The sequence below is a fragment of the Hoplias malabaricus genome, chromosome X1, assembly GCF_029633855.1.
Source record: "Hoplias malabaricus isolate fHopMal1 chromosome X1, fHopMal1.hap1, whole genome shotgun sequence".
NCBI classification, from domain to species: Eukaryota; Metazoa; Chordata; class Actinopteri; order Characiformes; family Erythrinidae; genus Hoplias; species Hoplias malabaricus.
The window spans coordinates 7,045,526-7,062,435 of record NC_089818.1 but is presented as its reverse complement, the minus strand read 5'-3'; the positions used below and the strand labels follow the sequence as shown (position 1 = coordinate 7,062,435).

Genomic DNA, 16,910 nt, shown 5'->3' with positions numbered 1-16,910 from the left:
CTAGTTATAAAGCTTGTCAGACTTAACAGAGAAGTTTTGTGAGGACGAGTATATCTGTCCTTGAAATTCCTCTCTCTCTCTCTATTTCTCTCTCTTTCTCTCTCTCTCTCTCTCTCTATTTCACTGTCTCTCTCTCTTTCTCTCTCTTCCTCTGTCTCTCTCTCCATCTCTCTGTGTGTGTTGAGCCCCGCAGGTACTGGGAGTGTGTTCTTTGTGCGGGTAGTAATTACTCCTCACTGTAATGTTAGTCATCAGCTTTTACAATGGGCCCCACCCTGCCCCGTCTTTAGAGCTAGTGATGGAGGAGCCTGCATCAGAATGACTTTCATAACTTCACAAAACCCAAGGAATATTCTATCTTCAGGCTACTTCTGTAACTACGAAACAAAGTAGCTGATTTATCCGTCAGAAATAAAAGCAGGAAATAAAAACCTTTGATTCCTGGTCAATTGTTTTAAATTATATTTGGGGAGAATAAAATATCTCTGCACAACTCTTGGTAAATAGTGAATATTGTTCAAATGAATTCTTGTTCATTTTGCATTCTGTCAAACACAAAATAACAGAAACAGTTAAGAAAAGTGTACTGCCACTGCTCCGATCGTTGATCTGCGTGGAATAGGACGTCAAATATTTAGTAATAATAATATTTCCCAGTACTGCTCATTAGAGCCCCATTTTTTTATGTGTATTATTTGTGAGTCCACACACTGACCAATCAAATGGGATGCTATGGAGCAGCTGCACATGAGCTTAGTGTCCCCATGCCCAAAGCAAAACATGGGCTAGATGGGCATATAACCCAAAGGCTGTGATCCAATGTTGTGTGTTTTTGAACAGTTATTTTTACAGGAAACCTAAATCCCGACTGACCTGGCCGAGTGTAGCGCTTCCTGCGAAGGTGCTGCCGACCGTATCCAGTAAAAACTGAGTTGACTCTTTGTGCCCAGGTGTCATGGCTGCCGCTGTCCTTCACCCCACAGCGTGGTGAGGCCATCTTCACCAGTGTGGCACTGTCCAGCTTTCCAGTTACGGGCAGGTGGGACAGCCACTGAAACTCCCTTCAGATCAGAATTAAACCTTTATACAAGTATCTACTGGAACAAAACCACATTCTGTCAGGTACTGGATAATTACAGAATCTTTTCATGGTGTAGGAAACCTAAGCTAAGTCTGTGTTGTACATGTTGAGAGCCCTGGTTCCTATCAGTGCAGTGGACCATTGAATTATAGAGAAATGTCAAGAGATATAGTGATACTCCAATCTTAATGGATTAAGATGGTTTATTAAATATTTGTATTACTATTATTACTATTTTACACACTGCTAATAAACCACAGATTAAATAAGTCGACTGTGGAGAACCTGTTGAAAAAGAGTAATGTAAACACAAGCATGCACGCTGAGATCCTTGTGCGCACAGTTCAGACTGGTTCTGATCTAATCTTAAAGCAAATGCAGCACGCTAAGCAAGACCATATGATTTCACAACAGTGTAAGAAGTGGGGGTCTCTTCTGAGCTGAGGCAGTGGATGAATGGCCTCCCCCTATGGACTGCTCTGCTGTAGCTTATCGCACGAGTTCCAGTACAAACAATACTCATTAGATTACAACATAAACCCACACACAGACAGTAAAGTGGGGAAAGGGACCGAAAAATGTTTAGGGACACCTCTGCTTCTTACAAAGTTTTTATGTTCTCTCTTACTTTTCATTTCAGTCGGGGAAGTGCGCCTGCCTTCCTCTAAATAATCTCAGCTCATGAGTTTGTAAACACTCCCTCTGCAAGGAATGACCACAGTGGGAGATTAAGCTGAATGTCAGGGGTACATCCTTATTCTTTTCTAGGAAATGCCCAGGGATCTTTTATCAGATCTAAAGGAGTGTGCAAACTGTGATTAGCAGAGAGACAGACATTGTGTTATAACATTGTGATCAGTTCTGGATGAGAGTCCCCCACTTGGGCGGCACGGTGGCTTAGTGGTGAGCACGTTCACCTCCCAGCGCTGGGATCTTAGGTTCAAGTCCCATCTGGGTGGAGTTTCCATGTTCTCCCAGTGTCTGCATGGGTTAGGAGGTTAGGGGAATTGGCTTCTCTAATAACTGTGCTGGTTTGTGAGTGAATGAGTGTGAGCCCAGATATGGACTGGCGCTCTGTCCTGGGTGAAACCCTAGTGCCCGATGCAGTCCTCCAGGTGGACGGTCGTTCCTGGTCGAGAGTACGCTGTCGGCGTTTGGCTGCCGCTTCTCACCAGTGTGTGTGTGGATTGAGTGTTCTGAGCAGTGTGGATTGTAAAGCGTCCTTGGCTGTCTAGAAAGGCGCTATATAAGTGTAACGATAGAAATAAAGGTGTTACCTGACAGCTGACTTTACTTCAGTTGTGCTGTGTTCGTGCTCCTCCTCGTGCAGGTAGCCAAACCGCTCCAGAAATCCCTGCACAAGAAAATAAAACGTGTTAACTCACTGCGGTGCTATAAATTAACACACACAAAATAAGCAGCTCATAGACAGCTCATATAATTAACTCAAGGGTGTTCTCCCTGTATCTGCATGGGTTTGGTTTGACTGTGTTAGTGTGGTGTGTTTGTGTGGCACCTACTGTTTCTGGGTAGGCTCTTGACCCATCAGGAATAAACGAATGAACAAATGACTAAATGAATTAATCAGTTACTGTAAGTTGTAATGGCTTAAAGGTGAATCCGTTGTTTACACACACACTCAGTAATGCATGCACCACTTGTGTAATATCCACAGAAAAGCATGAAATGAAAGGGGATGCTCTGGAGCAGCAGCACATGAGCACAGAACCTGACCTTCCTAATGGTTACCTGGTTACTACCAGCATGTTATTACAGCAAACTGGGGACACACTCCCTTTACATTAATACTCTTCACTTCAAAGGAATTGCAGAGTGGCTACAACTGTGGACTAGGAAGCCGTACACGGGTCAAACATTTTCATGATTTCACCTAAAAACAATAGGCAAATAATGTTAGTTATATATAAAGATATTCACAGGAGGGTCCAGCTGTTGTATCAGTGCAGATATCCTAAGGTATAATGAGTAGCATAAAAAGCTAGCTTATTTCCATTGGGAAAATCCAACCCCCCCCCCCAGGCTCCCAACCCATAAAACACCCAGAAACAATGCGTTAAGACTTTCTCTAACTTCTTTTATGAGCAGAGCAGTCTTTTTTCCGCTCCATGCCTAACAGACTTGGGGATGGAGTAGAGCATCCAAACATGCAAAGCAAAGAAGGGAAAAAGAAGGTAGCTGGAGAATTTGCTCCGGGCCATGAACCGTACACATGCTCTGGATGATCACAGCTGTGAAGAAGATTGGAGGGAAGATCCCAAGGCAAAAGAAAACAGGACACTAAGCTGAATACTTTTGTTTGAAGAACTATTTTCAGTCCAACAGTGACACTGATTAGGATTAAAAACTCCAGCGGCACTGCTGTGTCTGATCCACTCGCACCACCACCATGTCAGTGTCACTGCAGCGCTGAGAATGATCCACCACCACATCACACCTGCTCTGTTGGGGTCCTGACCACTGAAAAACAAGTGGCCTAAAAAAGCATGCAGAGCAACAAAAGGACTATAGGCTGTGAATATAGAACTACAAAGTGCTTTTGCTCTCTTTCCCAGCAGTCAAGCTGTTAACACACAACCCATGTTCATTAATCTGATGCTCACCTCCACATCTGCAGGCTGAAGGTGGTGGTCTGTGAGTGGAGAACATCCAGCTGTGATCAGAAGCACAGACAGAGAGAAGAGGAACCTGAGAGAGTTGGATTTAAGGTGGAATGGAGGAGAGTCCTGAGCCATCACACAGCTGAAGGCATTCACTCAGAGGGTTTTCCATTCAGCACTGAACACACACAGCCCCAACACACTGCTGCTGCTCCTCCTCCTGTGTCTTCTCATGACTACAGCCAGAGCTTCTCTTTCAGCTGGAGGTCTGAGACAGAGGAACCGCCTCCTGAAGGACACGGGCGGGACCGTCAGCATGAACATCTTCCAACTGAAGCAAGCTTTAAACCTAATAAGAATCGGTTTATAGAGGTTTTGCTCTTGGATTCATCTGCAATACTGTAGCTCTGTTTCAAATGTAATTTCAGGTAGTGTAAAATATTTCATGCTTTTAATTTTGATATTGAAGCTGCAGGGCCTCAGGGTCCTGGGTTGGGACCTCTCCTCGGGTCACTGGTACAGGTATCCTCCCAGAGTGTGTGTGTGAGAGAGAGAAAGAAAGATTACAGAAGGAACCAAATATCCACATTTTTCAACCCTCTAACACTTCATTATTAATTATGGCCTGTTATAGGATCACAACGTAGGGTGGGGACACATCAAGGACCTCCCACTTTCTAAAACACCAAGTGCCATGTTTACTTTACTCTAAGGCGATGTGTTAAAACCATTTGGAGCAACACTGACCATTTAATCATTTAAAATACTCATTCATACAACTGCATTAAGCCTAGCAATAAATTAGCTGGGGATTTAACGCCACCTGGTGACAAGACTCAGATGTTACAGCTGTACGTGTGTGTATACATATTAAATAAAATAAACTCTTGAAGAGTATTCAACCAATTTGAAGTGGAAAATCTAAACGCAGAGTGAAAAGAAAAACGGGGAACAACCAAAAAAAAATCTCTGCAAAAACACAAACGTCTGACAAAATTAAAATAGACATTAAATGTAAGAGGTAGTTGTCATTGTGATGATGGAAAAGTGAGGGGGAATATCACATTTACCTTGGATTTACCTCTCTAAACATCAAACTTCATGTTCAAGAGCCAAGACATCACCTTCCCTGCATCCAACAAGTGGTTTAAAAGTCAGAACCCCCTCCCCCCTTCCCCCCCAACCCAAGGAAGAAAAACCTAGAGGCAGGCGTTAAGATCGGAACAATGTTTAATATCATTTGCAAAAAGAAAAACCCATGTAAAACAGTTCATTTCAATCTTACAAAACAATGATATGAAGTCTGACAAGTCTAACACACTAAAATGTGAATTCTACAAGTCCAGAAAATTAAAAGGGAGTAACAAAAATAATCACCTCTAGAACCCGCCCCTCCCCCCTCCCTCGATTCTCAGCCCCAGTCCACAGACAGTAGATTCACATTGATGCTTCAGAGCAGAAAGAGCCACTGGAAGCAGTACATAGGACGCTGTGGCAGAAACAGTATGCAGACTGTGGAAAATGGACCTCTCCTGTTCCTTTTTTTTACCCCCCCCACGTCAGACCCCCCCCTGCCCTTCCCCACTTCTTAAGTTGCAATGACGTCTTCACTCGTTTTCTTTAGTACGGCCGGGCTCTTCTCTCTTCTCTGTGATCTCCTCCTCTGGAAACAGAAGCAGGGTGAGGTTTAAAAAAGGTGAGACCTTTCAATTACACATCTATTCATCCCCCGATCAATCAGTGAAACCAGCTTCCTCCAAGACATGAGGCTGACCCACTGCATCTTTGTGAACTGCTGATAACAAAGAACATCTGAAAACACACTGTCCAACCCAGAAAGCAAATCATGGACAGGGATGAGAAAGAGGCCAGTCCGACAAACCAGAGGACAACAATGTTCTTATGGCCACAGGTGGAGATCTGGCCAACGCTCAGATCATTGTGCCTCGAGAGCCCCCTGGTTATGACTTAAATGGTGGCCCAAATGATTCACAAATTAAACACAAGGTAACGGAGCGTCTCAGCACATTATTCAAGTCCTTACCTTCCTCCCATCTTGTATCCACCACCTCCACGGTCTCCACCACCGCCATAGCCTCCACGGTCCCCACCTCTGAAACCCCCTCTTCCTCCTCGGAATCCACCGCGGTCCCCGCCATAACCTCCTCTACCTCCACGATCTAAAGGAACAGATGAGTGTTTAAAACCACAATCTAAAAGTGATCAAGCATTTTTAAGTCACAGCAAATAACAGAATCATAAAATCTGAGCAAATATAAAAACCACAAACCCATTCAAGACTGGCTTTGACACCACTAAAGCAATCAAGTTAACATCTACTTTCTCCAACAGTAGAGGACTGATCAGAATTCAGGACGGAGATTTTTTACAAAATCATACATTTACAGTGAAACAGAACTGGACTGATCTGTGGTTCCTGAAGAAAAGCATGTCGTTTTGCAGTGACATGTTTAATCCAATTCTACAGAGCGCTTTGAAATAATATTACATACTAAAAGCAGTTTCCTTTGATGAATTTTTAAAGAAAGCAGAAGTCACCAGCTCTTTCACAGGCCACTTGGGTGTGTAACTCTTTCAGATCAGAGCAGCAGAACAGGCCCGTTCACTTTATTACTACTCGTAGAACACAACAACATAGCAACTTATTACCACACAGTGCTCCCTTCAAAACAAAGGCTACACTGACAGAAGAGTGCACCCACTGCAGGCAGTGGTGGACAAAACACACAAACCATGTACCTGAGTAAAAGTACAGCTACTCAAGGTAAAATATTACTCCAGTAAATGTCCTCGTAGATCACCACTTGAACAAAAGCATTTACTTTCAAATGAGCTCAAGTATTGAAAGAGTATAGGACACTTATTTAAAACTCATTTAGAACACTAGGCAAGATCTGGCTTCTTTTCCTGCTCCTGGGCTCCCCCTAGTGCAGTTAACTTTTACAGCACTGTACTGAAATTGGTAGGGAGAGGAAGTCCAAAAGTTAGCGAAGTTTCGGCAGTGCTGAGCTGAGAGTAGCAATGACAGAGGCTCTGTTCTCAATATTACAGGTCAGTGAAGCATCACAACGATTTTAAGGCTGTAATTTTACGGTAAAAGTATTAGTGTTTCTTTAAGCTCTACATAGTTGCAGAGTAGAGTCTGAGTGATTTCAACAATTCTGAGACACCTGCTTCTTAAAACAGGCTGTGGTTTTGTTTTCCTGACTTGTGTGATATTCGGTTTTGTCCTCTAGACTTGTTTGTCTTGTCCAGTTTTAACCTGCCTTCATTTATTGTGTTTAATAAATCTCCAACACAATCAGTGAGCGATTTGTGACATCTACAGATCCAGAAATACGAACGAATAGTAGTTACTGATGACTCAAATACAGAAATACTTAATGGTACAAATCAATTTATTAATTCATAAAACAGTTCTAAGAACTGACAGTAGTTACCTAGTCTCATTCATTCATGTTCTAAACTGTATTGTCTCCTAGCAATGAAGCCACTCTGCCACTTGGAGTGATGCGGAGCAGGGAGATTTGCTCAGACACGATACAGTTTCACTCACGCAAACCGAAAAGTAATGGTGGAATTTCATAATGTAGTGTTATAAAAGTAAAAAGCAGCCCAAAATGGAAGTACTTAAGCAAACAACGTTTCCTTGTCCTGTCCACTAACCTCCTCCAAAACTGTCTCCTGGTTTCGGTGCCCCACATTTGTTGCATTCATATCTTCGCGCAAAGTTCATGTTGCCACAAGAGCTGTAAATAAGAAACAGAACCCAATATTAGTACGTTTAATATACACACGCAATTTATGTCAACACCTATATTCACTGTTACCCTTCTGATGCAACAGCACTGAAGTCAAAACGCTTATGTTTAAGGCACAGTAAAAACAAAACTATAGCAGGCTCTCCACCCAAACAATTAAAGTCCTCTAAAGCTAGACTCAAGGCACTGTTAAAGAACTAAAGGCCTATTAAAAAAAACGCACAAATGTAGTGGAACCTTCACACCAAGTCTGACACTTAACACTTAAATCACGAGACACAGGAAGAGGAAGCTCCAAGCACTGCAACTAAACAACAACAATTAAGCACAGAAGTGTTTCTGTAGGTCACTGGAGGTGTTTGAGGCTCTGCTTCTGAGTGTTGCTCATTAAGACATTAAGCACTGCATTTTAATAGTTTATAGTCTGTTTCTTGTTTTATGAGCTTGTGCTCCAGTATGAACACAGCGATCTATTCAGCCACAATCTTCTCACTCATTTGTTTCATCTGTAACCATGACAACCACTCTGGTAGTGATGGCAAAAACGACACAATAGGGCTTCACAGCCCAAAGGTTCATTGAACCGTTCTCACTAGTGACACCTGCTGTGCCATGGGATATGACAGACTAAATCCTGAGCCAGAGTATCCTGGAAAAGCTGTTTAAAATAAACATGAGAGCTTATGGAAGTGGGAGTGAAGGACAATAAATGAATAACAAAAATGAATTCAGGTATATAAAAACACAAGAACAGACGCAATCCCGCAGTCTGTCATTTTTGTATTGTGCGTTTTTTTTAAAAATGTATTCAAGAACGCCTGCAGACCCTTGTGAGGACTCGACCGTGTTTCAGTACGAAGCTCACCTGTTTGGACAAGGCCAATCTCCTCCTTTGACATCAAAGTTAGGACCCCCACCAAAGCCACCTCTGCCTCTGAAGCCTTTAAATAATAAATAAAGTGAATTATGGCACAACCATTAAGCTAAAAATTTATTGCACAGTCGCAGTATTAAAAGCTCAAAAGTAACTTGCCTCCACGTCCTCTGCCGCCGCCGCCACCACCACCACCACCACCTCCTCTCTGGGTGAATTCAGCCCTTCTTGTAGCGAATGACACTTTAATGGGTTTACCATTAAACTCTTTTCCTGGAGAACACAAAGGAATAATTTTTAATAATTTAAAAACCCTGGTGGCCTGTGAGAAACATGCCCTGGTCAAGCAGAAGAAAACTTACCATCAAACCAGTCAATTGCAGCTTTGGCAGAAGGAGGGTCATCAAATGAGACTGTAGCTTCTCCCTTCAGTCTGCCAGTGGCTTTGTCAGTGTAGAGGTTGATCATTGGTTTTCCTGTCTTCTTATTCACCTATAAGGAAAAGGTATAACATACTTGAGGGCTACATATACTCTTGGGTCAGCCACCCCACCCCCCAAAAAAACCCTTTTGGGTCCATATAGCCTTTGCTTGCTTAAAAACAAGTTAAGTGGTCTAATTAATCCATTTAAAAAAAGTAAATAATTAACACCTTTCTGGACATCATATGGTTAAATAACTTAACTATTTGTAAACTATGTTACTGTAAGTGTAGTAAGATTAAAGAGTGCATATAGCTGCTGAACTGAACAAATACCTTAATGATCCCAATCTGTTTGAAATAGTCTCCAACTTCCTGAGTGGACACATCTTCTCCGAGTCCTTGGACAAAGATGGTGTTGTTGTCTGAGTTATCTTGCTCTTCTGCAAAGGCACAAAAATCAAGTCTGAGTAAATATTACTACTGATTACTCATCACTTTTCCTACTGCAGGGGCCTCTCAGGTCATGTTCTTCAGTGGCCACCGGACACCAAGGATATAGCGAAGGGTATTGATGCTTACCTGAATCATCCTTCTGATGATAGTCTCTTGATCCTGAAAAACAGCAAGACAGGAAAGGAAGGAGGAATCCATGAGAAATTTTAAGCTTCGAACCCAGGCAAAAGCTTTACATCATTAGCACTGACACTGTTACGCTACAAAAGATACAGGACTTTACGGCTACAAAAGGTTTATTTCTGATTTGGTTTGCATCACTTGTCATGGACTTGTAAAACCAGCACCAATGTTCTTGTGAGCATTTAGTATAAAAAAAACCACCAAGTATTCTTCAGCTAAACCATGTGTCCCTTCTTCGCCATAGGCACTGCTGTCATCCCCACACCGGCTTTTGTCTTTAGGACAAAACTCTTCATGCAATACCATTATCAGTAAAATGAGGCACTGGATCTTAGTCGAACAAAAGCATTACCAGAAAGAAAATCCTATTAAACAATAAGGGAGGGGGCTTTTTTTTTGGGGTTTGTCACACCAAAAAGAGGTGGCTGTCAAGAGTTCACTGCCTTTTGTCAGTTAAAGCTTTCTTTTTTCCTCTCTCATCTCCCTCTCTCCTTTATCCCACTGAGACAGTTCTGATGCTCATCACTTACCACCGTAATTTTTGTAGCCACCACGGTCACCACCACTGCAGAGGAAAAATGGAAGATATGATGGCTTTCCTTTGTCGCAACCTGGGAGCCCAAGGCTCCCCTCTTATGTGCATTGTATCCTGTCATGGTTCAGTATTGCAAAGCACAAAGTCTCCAGATGATGTACATGGACTAAAGAACTGGGCCAATATTACACCTCAATTAAAAATTGAGATATTGGACTCTTAAGTTCCAATTTGGGAGATTGATGATTAGCTGAACTACAGAATTATTGCCGAAACAGAGTAGAGCACAGAGGATACCCTCTCTGCTCTCTCAAAGCAGAATTTTAGATTTAGATACATCTACATATGAACTGAAGCACTAAGCTGAGTGCACTTTGGTTTTTTTCTTCCACTGAGTGCTTATATGTGCTCCAATAGTTGAGGTCCAAGTTTAATTTCATTCACTTTGATACCTGTAGTATAAAATGTAGACCATGTTAACACAAAAGCATACGACTCCATGTGAAAAATAAAAATACAATACTTCAATTGTACCGTTTCATGGTGAGCGACTGAAACGTTCAACTCCGGTTTCTGAGGCATTACAATTCAGATACAGTTTCTCCAAAACAAACACAGGGAGATTTTCTGGCAAGAATAGTAAGGGCAGCCATGAGACATGACATGCTAAACGGTCTAATGGATTATTTCTTGAATGAGGTGACTGACAAAGAATCACTAACATAATGGGGTCATTTGAGAACAAATGGATAAGGACAAGCTCTGACCATTCAGTTAAAGGGGAATTCCACAGATTTAAAAAAAATGCATGTTATTAAAATTAATATAAAAAGCTTTGCAACGTTGACAAATTTACAAACTGTCTGCTTTTATAGCCACGTTGATAAGCGTTCCGCTTGGCTAAAGCCTACAACTACAAACAAACTGCCTCTTTTCCACTGCAGGGTTGAACAGTTACCATAGCCATGCCATGCTTTTCTGTACAGGTCTGGACGCCTGAGCCCAGTTAAAGTTTGTTTCCATTGGTTGTGCTGTGCAGTTCCTGGGTTCTTGGGCAGGCTGGCTAACAATAGCTGAAGACAGCAGGGTTTGTAAGCATTGCGTGTGAAACTGTAAACACTACTAGAACAGCTCAGTTGTAGAGAAAGGCCTTATACTTTTAGAACTGAGCTTTCATTAAACTACACTTAGGGACTGCTTATATCTTATCATTTAGTTAAAATAATAAAAATCGGTGCAACTCCCCTTTAAGATTATATTTAACTATTCTCTTGCCTTTGAGAAGAGCTCTGCTTAGTGACAGACAGAAGAATGTGCAAACTTTGGTCAAGAGATTTGATCCTGATGTGGATCCAAAGGACAGAACAAAAAATTAAATTAAAAAAATAATAATAATAATTAAAAAACCCACTTAAAATGTGAATATGACTTATACATCTGAATTTTGAGCATTCAGGGAGAAGCTTGAGCTTGTTTGTTAAAAAATAATAAAACAAAATCCTTCACACTTATATAAATTGGATAGCTTAAGACATGGAAAACCTCATTAAAATACTTAAGAGGTAATTAATTTTATTTACTAAGAGGTATTTCAACATCAGTCCAGGAGCCCCATATGGGTGCCTATGCCGTTTCAAGCATTTTTCCTTTTTTCAAATATCAAGGCTTTTGCTTCCTCAGAAACATATACCATTCCAATGTTACCTTGCCTCGCTTACCATGAATCACCACAGTGGACATATGCTAAAAATGTCCTTGACTGAACTGTACTCGCTAGATCAAGCACATCTGACAAACTGGGTGAAATGAAGGCTTATCTGTGTGACCAGAAGTGTGAAATATGAATGAGAGCATGCATGCACTTCCATGAAACAGAATTAGCAGTGGCTAGGAGTACCTGCAAGGAGGGCACACTTTGGGACTTACCCCATACCAAAGGATTGTCCTCCTCCTCCTCCTCTTCCACCTCGGTCATAACCTCCACGATCATAGCCGCCACGATCATAACCACCGCGATCAAAGCCACCGCGTCCTCTGCCTCTGTATCCACCTTCAGATCGGTCACCATCACTTCCACCATACCTTCGGCTATCATCATCTGAAGATACAACACCGGTGTTGAAAAAGCAGACCGTACAATATCACCTTTCAGTTCAGCACAAGGATAACTTTCAAGATTTCAAACGAGCTTTATTTTGCTACATGAGAAACAGCAGACAAATGGAAAAGTTGTAACCAACTCAACTTCTATGGCGTTTTGCATTTACTGATTTTTAGAAACTGGTAATTACCTAAAAAGTTCTTGACAACATTTATTTCTAGCACCACATACTCATTTTAGTTCACATACAGTGTGTGTCATTACGAAGAAGGGCAAGACATTCCCACAAAGTGTTGTTTTCTGTTGTCCCTGAGGTGGCAGTAAAGCAAACCCCATTTTCAAAAGTACTGTAAATAGTTAAATATTATTTAAAAAGGGTTTAACCTGAACATACAGTGTGTGTGTGTGTGTGGTGGGAACCAAATGGCATTACCCTCATTCCGCCTTCCGTAACCTCCCTGAGAACCACTGTAAGAGCTCCCAGTCTGCTGGCCATACCCTCCTTCAGACTGCTGCCCATAAGAGCTCTGTTGCCCATAGGATTTGTCTCCAAAACTTCACAAAGAAAGAAATGGCCATCAGAGAGAAACAGAAGTGGACCTGACAATATAAACCATAAACAGTACATGCATCCTCATATGGGGAAGGAAAAAGTAATTACAAAACCAGGATACAAAAACGTACCTTGATGAATAATCAGTACTTTGCTGGCCATAACCAGCATAACTTTGCTGTTGCTGGCCATAGCCAGTAGAGGGGAAACCCTGGGATGACTGCCCAAAACCCTCTAAAAATTTAAAGAAAGAAATATGAAGATACAATAAACACAGGAGGCATTATTAGGCCTGATCAGTTTTATGAGACTTCAAAACATTTGTCATGACATATACCTGTTTGCCCATAACCTTCGTAGCTCTGTCCCCCAAAAGAACCACTGCCATTACCTTGCCCATAGCTCTAAAGAATGACAAAGAAAGTGGTTCATATTAAGCTGCACAATTTACATTAAAAAGTGCCACAATTTGCTCAAAGCTCACTCTTCTTACCTGTCCACTTTGTTGATATTCTTGGGACCCCCCATAGGATCCATAACTGCAAGAAGAAACAGAGAATAGAAGTCAGCAGAGACAAAAATCGCAAAACAGTCTCAAACTGCCATTAAACAAATTATAAATAAATAATAAAAATAAAGTTTCTGACCTTTGCTGGGCTCCAGGCTGCCCATAGCCTGAATCTGCAATAAGAATAAAATAAAAACAAATAAAAATAACAAAATCAGAAGAGTCAATATTAAATAAAAACAATTAAATTGAAACAAATCTCTCATTAAAATGTTTATTAAACTACCAGCGACGACTTGTCACCTGACAACACATTGTTGACAGGCCATGTTCAAGCTTTTATAATCACAGATCATGTTGTTTACAGGAGAAATTCTCATGACTAACACTATTCGATTGAGCTGTTAATTTAGACTTTCAAAAGCCTTATTTGGCCCCATGTATGAAAAATAAATAAGCCTACATATTTAATTCAAAGATATCCTTCTAAGAATATTGAAATATCTCTTTTAAAAGCTACGTAATTATGATTATATTCTGTCTGTCTTACTTTAAAAAAAACTAAATAATTTCAGTTGCTATCAAAAATCCAGCAAAAGAACATTTACACTGAAAAAAAACTGAATTAAAGCCAGTTGTTAGGTCCGCACTTATTAAACACGAAGGAAGGTGACGCTCTCAAAATCTAGATAACGTGCTGATAATGTTGTACCGTTTGTCACTAACTGTTATTTTTACTCTTAGGTAAATGTCTGTATTTGGTGGACCATCTAGATGGGATTAAAACAAATCATAACCTAAGATTAAGGGGTTCTTTGACTAAAAATTGCTTTACCGCCTTAGCAATATCGGCTAACACCACGCTGCCGAATGAAAATGGCGGTGAAAATCAGGAACACACTGCAGCTAAAATGCTATCTACGTTAATTCTCCTTTCCACCTTAACCAGCATAGCGGCTACAGTCCGGCGGCTGGGGTGGCCCTTTGAAACTACAGCACCATTTAAGGTGGACCTGAGAAATATCAACACTAAACAGGCGAAGAGGATACTAGGGATAATTTCAGGTTTGAGGTGTATTTTGACTCTCGTCTTAACCTCTAACTGGTGGTCAAATCTAATGAACATGGTTACCGGTCACTAATGATAAATTAAATGGGCTATAATACGTTGAAATACATTCGAAAACGTCCGACGTCTTTGGTGGGAGCTAAACCAAACGTTAAACTGCCAGCTATTTAGGTCACAAAAAACGTCAATATTTAAACTACATATAACACTAGTAACTTCAGAAATACGACATTATCCAATAAAATGTAACATATAATCTCACCAGAGGCCATGATTCCTTGTGAAAATAAATCTGACTATTCACTTCCAAGCCCCAAAGTAGAAAACGCAGCCCCACTGCAAACACGCACACTGCAGTACTTATAAACGACCCGTTTTGGGCTCGTCCCAAGTTGTCAGATGCAGTATGTTGACATTATCTGTCTGTTTTTAAAAGTAACCCCGTCTCACAAATCAATTAAATCGCACTACGAAGTGTTTTTATGTCATCTACAGTGACATAATATAGAAATAAATGATATTTTTTAAACATTCGCAATACACAAATACACCTCTTTGCTCGAAAGTGGTACAGTCCTTGCGCCTTTTGGCTAAAGATAGGGCTGAACGTCTATCTAATAGTCCCCTACTCCCTCCGTACTACAGAGGGCCCAACAATAAGACGTCTAGGGCGGAATGTAAATTCCTTGATATAAGACAATTATTTCGCGTGTTCTATATGTGGAGTAACATGGACAGATTTGCCGCTGTTCAGAAAGCCCCCCCCCTGGTCTCGCCAGAGTCCATGGTTCCTTGTAAATCAGTTAATTCAATTTGGCAAATATATTAGAATATATTGCAATTTATTTTGTAAATAAAATTGCTATCAGTCCTTAGATGTCAAGAAGGACTGCCCGCCTTGTAAAAGTATTAGCCATGATCTCGGAGATTTATGAATTCACAAAAAATAATAGTTTCGTTCCAAATGAAGAATTATACAAAGGTGATTTAAGGGCAGTGCATTGAAGGAAAAATTATTTGACTATTTCGTTTCTATATGTTGCTTATATATAGTGTTTCTTGTATTCTATAGTGCTCAGCTGAAAAGATGATGATGCATGCCAATGGAGAGATTAGTCTCACATACTTTACAAATGCATAAATGTTAATGCACAAATAAAACACATGTCACGAATAAGTTTCACTATTTACAAATGAATAAATCCCAGTCTGTGTCTTTGTTTTGGGCAGCACGGTGGCACAGCAGGTATGTGTCGCAGTCACCAGGGACCTGGAGGTTGTGGGTTCGATTCCCGCTCCGGGTGACTGTCTGTGAGGAGTGTGGTGTGTTCTCTCAAGTTCAAGAAGTTTATTGTCATTTCAGCAGTATACAGTGTTTACAGCACACAGTGAAACGATATAGCGTTCCTCCAGGACCAAGGTGCTACATAAGACAATACACAACATTAAAGTGCAACTAGTGCAAAGCTAGTGCAACATAAAATAAAAAAGACATGGTTAAGAAAATACAAAACAATATCCATACAATACAAGATATACTCGTTTTCCGTATATAATTTCCAGTCCAACTCTCTCTCCCTGTGTCTGTGTGGGTTTCCTCCGGGTGACTGTCTGTGAGGAGTGTGGTGTGTTCTCCCTGTGTCTTTATGGGTTTCCTCTGGGTGCTTCGGTTTCCTCCCACAGTCCGACTCAAGAGTGTCCGTATGTGTGAGTGTGTGTGTGTTGCCCTGTGAAGTACTGGCGCCCCCTCCAGGGTGTATTCCAGGGTCTTATCACAGCTCCTGTTGTTGACCCCTCTGACTCTGCCCCTTGCTTGGCTGTGTTTGATAGGTTTGAGCCAGTGACTCTGTCGCACTTGGAGGATGTGGTGGGCCATTTAAAGCCCTCAGGTTCTCCTTGTGATGTTTTGCCTCCTCACTTTCTAAAAGAGATTTTTCATACTCTAGGGCAGCAGGTTCTGGCCATTATTAACAGCAGCCTGTCTTCTGGTGTTGTTCCTGTGAGTTTTAAACATGCTGTAGTTCAACCCTTGCTCAAGAAACCTGGCCTCGACCATACAGTACTGGCTAATTATAGGCCTATTTCCAAGCTGCCTTTTATTTCAAAGATCTTGGAGAAAGTTGTCTATGCTCAACTGAAATTATTTTTGAATGAGCATAATATTCTGGAGGCTTTTCAGTCTGGTTTTAAAACCTTGCATAGTACAGAGTCAGCAATGCTCAGGGTTTTCAATGTCATTCTCCTGGCCAATGATTCTGGGGACCATGCAATTCTTGTCCTGCTGGATCTAACTGCTGCTTTTGACACAGTGGATCACAACATTTTAGTTTCCCGCTTGCAGCATCTAGTTGGCATTTGTGATAGTGCTTTGGACTAGTTTAGGTCCTATCTGACGGACAGAACTTTGTGTGTGAGTTTTGATGGCTCAGAATCCTCCTCAGCTCCCCTATCATATGGAGTTCCACAGGGCTCAATCTTAGGACCCCTCCTTTTCTCACTTTATCTGCTCCCATTGGGCTCTATCTTGAGAAAACATGGCATTGCATTCCACTGTTATGCTGATGACAGCCAGATATATGTCTCTTTAAAGAAGAAAGATGCTTTCTCAATTAAACCACCGTTGTTATGTCTCAATGACATTAAAGACTGGATGGCTTTAAATTTTTTACATTTTAACGAAAACAAAACAGAAGTGATGGTGTTTGGTCCCTGTGAAGCCCCTCCAGTTG

General features: G+C 41.2%; 2 protein-coding genes across 2 annotated transcripts in view; both read right to left on the bottom strand.

The window, feature by feature from the left end:
* Nucleotides 1–3,913, bottom strand: part of LOC136675783 (matrix metalloproteinase-28-like) — a 20,291-nt gene extending 16,378 nt beyond the window's left edge. Inside the window, exons 1-3 of the mRNA XM_066652532.1 lie at nucleotides 3,703–3,913; nucleotides 2,359–2,435; nucleotides 874–1,061 (exon numbers count right to left, since the gene is read on the bottom strand). Of these exons, the coding sequence (XP_066508629.1) occupies nucleotides 874–1,061; nucleotides 2,359–2,435; nucleotides 3,703–3,834 (397 nt within the window). The 5' untranslated portion in view covers nucleotides 3,835–3,913. The remainder of the gene's footprint in view (nucleotides 1–873; nucleotides 1,062–2,358; nucleotides 2,436–3,702) is intronic.
* Nucleotides 3,914–5,254: 1,341 nt separating this feature from the next.
* LOC136676099 (RNA-binding protein FUS-like) lies at nucleotides 5,255–14,565 on the bottom strand. Its single transcript, XM_066652957.1, has 16 exons — nucleotides 14,444–14,565; nucleotides 13,252–13,285; nucleotides 13,098–13,143; nucleotides 12,942–13,008; nucleotides 12,736–12,838; nucleotides 12,485–12,606; nucleotides 11,877–12,048; nucleotides 9,946–9,980; nucleotides 9,359–9,391; nucleotides 9,113–9,219; nucleotides 8,718–8,847; nucleotides 8,515–8,628; nucleotides 8,347–8,422; nucleotides 7,387–7,469; nucleotides 5,744–5,879; nucleotides 5,255–5,362 (listed from the first exon to the last, which is right to left on the bottom strand). The coding sequence occupies exons 1-16, from the start codon at nucleotides 14,451–14,453 to the stop codon at nucleotides 5,320–5,322; spliced, it is 1,311 nt and encodes a 436-aa protein (XP_066509054.1). The 5' UTR covers nucleotides 14,454–14,565; the 3' UTR covers nucleotides 5,255–5,319.
* Nucleotides 14,566–16,910: the final 2,345 nt, after the last annotated feature.

What these genes read in the sequence shown, in the direction of transcription:
- LOC136676099 (XM_066652957.1), bottom strand. An exon ending in TGGCTACAAAAATTACGGTG is followed by an intron (nt 9,392 to 9,945) that starts GTAAGTGATGAG and finishes GCTGTTTTTCAG; the next exon opens with GATCAAGAGACTATCATCAG. An exon ending in GATTGGCCTTGTCCAAACAG is followed by an intron (nt 7,470 to 8,346) that starts GTGAGCTTCGTA and finishes TCTTATTTACAG; the next exon opens with CTCTTGTGGCAACATGAACT.